General features: G+C 37.6%; 1 protein-coding gene across 1 annotated transcript; it reads right to left on the bottom strand.

Moving 5' to 3' along the window:
- Window positions 1–452: 452 nt before the first annotated feature.
- On the bottom strand, window positions 453–2,504 carry LOC105107800 (cyclin-D3-1-like). Its single transcript, XM_011001843.1, has 4 exons — window positions 1,735–2,504; window positions 1,445–1,646; window positions 1,150–1,280; window positions 453–1,023 (listed from the first exon to the last, which is right to left on the bottom strand). The coding sequence occupies exons 1-4, from the start codon at window positions 2,248–2,250 to the stop codon at window positions 712–714; spliced, it is 1,161 nt and encodes a 386-aa protein (XP_011000145.1). The 5' UTR covers window positions 2,251–2,504; the 3' UTR covers window positions 453–711.
- Between the last annotated feature and the right edge of the window lie 4,287 nt (window positions 2,505–6,791).

Genomic DNA, 6,791 nt, shown 5'->3' with positions numbered 1-6,791 from the left:
TAGGTTATTGAGTTGAGAGAGAGAGAGAGAGAGGGAGGGAGGGAATTGCGGTCACACTCGACTACAAAAGGAAGGCTGGCTCATCTTGCGTGGTCAAAACCCCTCCCAATCGAAGTCTCTCCCGAAAACCAAGCCCCATTAACCCACTGGCCGACAAGCTGCTCCTCTCTTCACATGCAAACAGACAAACCATGATCTTAATCTAACAATTATTTATCCTTGATCATGTAGTGATGGTAGTTTACATATCCAGTACTAGTATTAATGCAAATAAGTTAATTTGTATCTGACCCACAGAACACACCTACGTGCCATTCTGCCCTTAGAGTTGAAGTTTTTTCGTAACAAGATCTTGGATTATACGGAAGAAGAATAGTCTAATTCCTTAGTTGCATCTCAGTTTGAAGCAAAATTTAATTCAGATCTCAGCAATAGAAGCAAACAAGTGAATATAAACACGAACGAACAAAAATGATTTGAGTTTATTTTATGAATATAATATCAACATGTCCATATAAGTATGCTCTCAAGGAGACTTGTACATGAAAAGGAAGAGCATGCGCAAGAGACATTAATAAGGGAGATGACTCTCTTGCCCCTCTTCTTTAAATGGCCACCCTCTCATGAAGCATATCTATGGTGGGGAACTTTGGAATTGTAAAGATGGGAGGCAATTTAAAGAGAGAGCTAATAAACATAGTAAGAATATTACTATGGCAGATTTTTAGAGAAAAAGATGGGTAGAGAGAGAGAGAGAGATGAAGGTGGGCTGCTAACAATGTCCGCAAAGACCCATTTGTCTTGGGTTCTGCTCTTCTTAAAGAGAGGTTCTGGTGACGAAGAGACTGATGACCCCTGCACAGCCCAAGAATCGTTTGAGCTGTCAGAGCTAAAAACAGCACCAATCACGCCACTAGGGCTGCTAGGCACGGGCTCAAACTTTCTCTTTTGAGACTTGTTATTGGCAGTGGTTCGGTTCCTTGATAGCTCCAGAATCAGACCGTAGCATCCATTTACTTTTTCCTGTTAACAAACAAATGCAGTTGTTGAGACATTAATGCCATGCGCAATAATACGAGTACAAAATGTTGCCGTATTAAGGCCTTAAATACAAGACAAAAATAATGAATAATGTCAAGATATACGAACCTTGGTTATTTTGAGAACCTCAAGAAGCTGATTCTGGTAGTCAATGGGATTGAAGCTCTCAACTTGGTCTATAACATGCATCATTGTAGCAGTGGCTAATACCGAAGGAAGATAACTGACAGATCTTGAATCTACAACAACGAAAATTAAAGAAGCATAAGAAACTAAACGTAAATCATACGGTAAGGAACCAAAAGTAAAACTAAAGAAGGAATCTTTCTTTACACTTTGTTCTTATCGAAGATTCTAAATTAAAGTCAAGATGAGATTTCGAAGACAGCTACGCTTTACTTACCAGAGACAACAGAGAGAAGGAGATGCTCGCATCTCCTCAGAAACTCCCAATGAACATGGGTCTTCAACCCAAGCCTCCTGATGATATGATCAAGAAATGGCAGTGGAGTCACTGGGTGCATCTTCCATTTCAGTGTTGAAAGTACTAAGAGCTCCATTCTTTGAATGGTTATGGCCTCAAACACATATTTTGTGTCCTCCACCTAAAACAGAACAGAAAGAAAACCCTTGAGTGACAATCTTAGAATCAAGAAGTGATAACGACGACGACGAAGAAGAAGAAGAACATACTTGCAAGTCTAAGAGAAAAGGAACATGAGTCTCTTCAACTTTGGCAGCCAAAGAAAGACAAGTGACAGCCACAAGCTGGATCATCCAAGGCCTACTATCTCTTTGATAACAAGGGCCAGAAAGAAACCTATCAAGATAATTGAAAGCCAAGATTGATGTGAGAGTTGAAAATCCATAATGAGCAATGACCTTAAGCATCCACTCCACGGCTTCTTGACGAGCCCTGGAAAGAAAAGGATCGTCTGCTACATTGTTGACACTAACAGAAGCTTGCTGTTCTTCTTCTTTAGAGAAGAGTGAAAGAAGTTCCTCATCTTCCCAGAACAAATCTTGTTCAAGCAATGAAAGTGGAAAAAGATCATTCACAAAAGTACTCTCTTGCAAAACCTCTTCTTCTGATTCATCTTCCCATCTCCCCTCTTCACAGTAGAGTGCATCTAGCTGGAATGAAGCGTTTTGTTCTTGTTGTGAGTTTAGTTCATTTTGTTCTAGTTCTTGTTGTTTTGGTATTGCCATCTTCTTCCAAGAAGAAGAGGTTTTGGTACACTATTCAATACACAAATAAGAACCCATTGTCCCTCTCTCCCTCTCTCTTCTTTTTCTTGAGGGTCTTTTTTTCTCTGTGGGTGCAAGATAGAGAGAGTGGCAGCTAGGGAGTGAAGAGGGGATGGAAGAGAGGAGAGAAAGAAATAGGAAGGGGTTGATTTTTAACAGGGTGGATTTCACGCTTGTCTCTTTTTGTTTTCTGTTTTTCTTTTCTCTTATTGTGGCAATATATAATAGTATAACTTGAAGGTATGTGTTTGGGTTTGGTTTGAAAGTCTTTTTAGTTTTTATCCTTTTTGTGCTTTCGGTGTGTTCTGTTTGGCGAGCAGAAAATGTGCGAAACTGCACACACATCAAGCCCGAACCTCTTTAAAGCCACCGTGCTCTTTGCTGCTCTAGGATTTGAGAAAGATAGAGGGACACGCAGGGATTTTGGTCTTGGTATTAGAGTTTTCGACTCGCCATGTCAGTGATATAGGGTGCTTGGAAAATTATTTTTTATATATAGTTTTAGATTATTTTAATTTGTTTATATAAAAAAATTATATTTTAATGAAAACTATTTTTAAAATAATAATATTGTAGGATTAAGATGTGCTATTATAGAAGACACACCGAGCTTCCATCAAGTTAAAAACACGATATTGGAATTTCCAATTGTTAGGATTACAGATTGGTTTTAAAATCATCATTTCATGTGCTTTGATTAGTATATGATTCTAAACTTGTTCATAAGCCATCCACTGTCATCTGCATTTATTATTGCTCACAAGACAATTTTTATGCATTTACATATTCTCAATCTATGATTTGTTTAATAATAATTATGGATATTGTTTTCATCAATTGACATTCACAGTAAAGCAAGGTAATATTCCGCCCAATCACCGTCGATTTTAAAGGGGTGATCAAAAATCACGAGAAGATTTTGAGCTCGAAATCTTCTAGTTTGCTAGGTGGACCGACGAAGGAAATTCCCAAAAGACAAGCCATGCAAGAGAACGAACAAGCCAGAGCACTTTCCATCCACGCGGACTCACACATTCCTTTGCCACTCGACACGAACCCAGGACATGAAGTCAACTACCTTACCTGTCCGTTAGATTCACTGTCTTTAACTGCGTGTGGTGAACAACACGCAAAAAAAAAGATAAAGAAGCTGACTCTCACTCCCATCTTGGTCACCGAATTTAAAAGTAAAAAATAAAAATCTGGACTAAGAAAAAACAGGAAAGAAAAGTCATTAAATTTGATGGTGTCTGGTCGTCTGCGGTGCGGCCAGTGACAGCCTTAGAACCACCATGATAAGGTGTACCCTCCTCTTTCTTGGGTAAGTGGCATGCACTCGAAAGTTCACCCTCTCTTGGCCTCTTCCTATTTTTCACTCCAGCTTTTTATTTGTTTTGACTTCTTTTCGGCATCAATTATGTAAGATCAACTCTGTTTGTTTTTTCCTCTGCTGCCACAGTAAGGACAGGTAATATTGCAAATGTACTATAAAAGATTTTGTGGGTGTCAATGGAATCAAAATCTCCCCCTGTTTAATGTAATCATGTAAATGCTGTTACTAGAGTACTGTTACCTTAACTTATATTTCAAGCAAAAAAAAAAAAATGATTTCATAAAAAAAAAAAAAAATCTATACTTGTGATTGGTTTAAAATTAAAATTAATTTAATTTAGTTCTTTAAAAATTGAAAAAAATTAATCTATACTCGTTTGTGATTAGATTAATTGATTCCATTAGTTAATATTTTTTTTAAGCGCATAGTGTTGAAAAATAATTAATTTAATTTTTTTGAATGATTTTAGGTTTTTTTGTTATAAGGATATAAAAATATTCAGAGAAAATATAAATTAATGTTTTTGTGATGTAAATATATTTCCGTAAAACAATCACATCGCGGCACCAATCAATTATGCACATTCAAAGTTGCTCTCACGATGCATATGCTTCAGCTAACTCCACTAATCTCCTCGATTAATAAGAAATTATAATTTTAATCTCAATCAAGCAGATGAATCATGCCACCATTGTCACGGTCAACATAATTGGTCTCGTTCCCATTTTTCAACGCAGTGGGTGACTGTTGAGAGACTATCAACAGTTTGAACCAGTGGGCATTTTTCAACACTATATTCCTAAGAATCGAAGAGCATGATCATGTGTTTGAACAATTTCCGCATCTCGATTTACATTTCTTGGGAAGTAAATTCATCTTCTTCTTTTTTTAAATGCACCTAACACATGTAGAATTATTAAACAACGTAGTGGACAAAAGGGATTATTGACCTTACAGAAGTTAACACCGAGGAACTTCCAAAAGTTCTTCTTCTCGTATGTAGACAGAAGTTAAATTCCGAGACGACACCACAGATATGGTAACAATTAGTACTCTTCCCCAGAGTAATTTTGGTAGCTTGCATCTTGGATCTATTTCAAGCATCCACTTGCAATGATGCAAAAAAATATGGCTCGAGTCCCACTTCCATGTAGATTCTCTTTTACTAGTGGCATTAATCTTGAAATCAAGGAGTCGAGGAGGGAAATTTCTTGGTCGTAATCTCGCCCGTCTTGGCAAGAGTCGATGCACTGTTATTCGTCAGCAAATCGCACTCCACCTTTTCATCATAAGCATCATGAATTAGCTGTAATATATTCCTTGTTGATAGTCAAAATTAACAATCTTTAGCACCGAGTTTACCTCTCCAATATTTGGTTCTAAACAAAACTTTCCCACGCACCAAATGATATCTCGAGTAATGAGAATCAATCCACCATGGCAGGGCTTCTGTGAGTCTCCGGCGTTATCGTTGTTTTTTGACAGGAAAAATGGTAATATCGTGGCAAATTTTAGTAAATTATAGCATTCTCTCCTTGTAGACTATAATTTCACAAGTACAATTCAATTAATGGGGACATAAACAAGGTGAATACCAACTTTAACCACCTAGCCAAGTCCGAATCAGTACCTGGTTCCATGGCTCTCGACATCATAATATAGCCAGGGCATTTATGAAAGACCAGGTCTAATAACAATACACCATGGCGATTAAATCAACTTTTAGTGAATAAAAATGAAAACGTTAAGTTGATCTGTTGTTGACATAGCACCATGCTTTCCAAGCACCTCCAGCTTTTTGGTGACTGTGGCTGGTTTTTATTTTTATTGTGTTTCGTTCACAATGGCTGCTTTAAAGATTCAAAAATCAAACCACAAAGCGCTCGCTAGTTAGAGAGAGGTAAATTTGTCATCCACTATAACTAAAACCTTTCAAACTCACCAATGATGTCTCACTTTGCCTGTGACCCCAGAAAACTGTGTGTACTATCCATCGCGCAACTACTTAATAAAGTGCCAAGCTGAACCTGGCACCTTTGACTCATCCTCGAATAACTAGTCACATGGTAGCCACTATGAGCATACATGTGTTTGGATATGTAATAATAGTTAAATTTTTTAAAAGTATTTTTTATTTTAAAATATTACTTTTGATACATCCAAAAATATTAAAAAAATAAACTAATTTTTTAGAAAACCCAAAGATATCAGATACATTTGGACTGTGACATTGTATGTTCCAGAGTCCAGACCCAGCGCAAAGCCAATGATTTACAAGTGCTCATAATTAATGATGCTGGAAGATCTCGATCGATTAAGTTAAAGGGTGATGATTATGATCAAATGCTGGAAGAGGACGTAGGATTAATACTAGAGATTCTAACCGAAAGACAGGCCAATTAACGCATGCATCTCCTGAAGCAAGTGCTTCTAGTTAACCCATCCCATCAATGCAAAGGTAAAAATGATGAGCTCTAACGATAAAGATTTATACTTTAAATCAACAGAGAAAGCACCTACTCATACTGTACTTCAAGATTGAAAGCAACCACTCACCTAATAATTTGATTAAAGATAAAACCGGTAATATTCTTAGACACTGGCTGTGAAGTCTGACCCTGTCAATGCTTATCCCACAACAAATTGCAAGCCCATCTGTCAAGATTTTGGGTTTTCCTCCCCTTCTTTTTTCTTTTAAAAAAAATTAAGTCCTTGCTGTAAGCTTTTAGTGATGGATAATTAATCGCATTACAAGTATCAAAAGAGATACTTGGGGTGCCTAAAGCTTGGTGACGTTAGGGTCACTGCAATCCGAGATGCATCAGCTGAGAACTTAATTTGAAAGGGCACTAATCCAAGGTTTTCGAATAAAGCTCAACCCACAAGGGCGATAACCGGTATCATCTTGTCTTACAGATGACTAAATATCCTTTTTACATGAGACGATCTGAACTGCTAATCAAACATTACCACGGTCTTACCTTCGCATTGATGGGCTGGTTTCAGCCTGTTGTTTGTCTAGAGCAAGATCCCAGGAGCGGGTATGTATCTCTGTGTTTGTGTTTGTGCACGAGTGTTCATCTGTGTGCGTGTGGGAGGAATAACATACGGATGATGAAAACTAAAGTTGGAGCACAAGCATAGCAGCAGGAAGATCTAAAGCAGTCTC

Source organism: Populus euphratica, unplaced genomic scaffold (genome assembly GCF_000495115.2).
Source record: "Populus euphratica unplaced genomic scaffold, PopEup_1.0 scaffold166.1, whole genome shotgun sequence".
In the NCBI taxonomy this organism is placed as follows: domain Eukaryota; kingdom Viridiplantae; phylum Streptophyta; class Magnoliopsida; order Malpighiales; family Salicaceae; genus Populus; species Populus euphratica.
Note: the sequence above shows the minus strand (reverse complement) of the source record. Positions and strands in the feature narration are given on the sequence as shown.

Bases quoted from the DNA above. Each gene is read 5' to 3' on its own strand.
- LOC105107800 (XM_011001843.1), bottom strand. From the start codon at position 2,250: ATGGCAATACCAAAACAACAAGAACTAGAACAAAATGAACTAAACTCA. The intron at 1,647-1,734 runs GTATGTTCTTCT...GTTCTGTTTTAG, and splicing joins CTTTTCTCTTAGACTTGCAA to GTGGAGGACACAAAATATGT. The intron at 1,024-1,149 runs GTTCGTATATCT...GTTTGTTAACAG, and splicing joins AGGTTCTCAAAATAACCAAG to GAAAAAGTAAATGGATGCTA.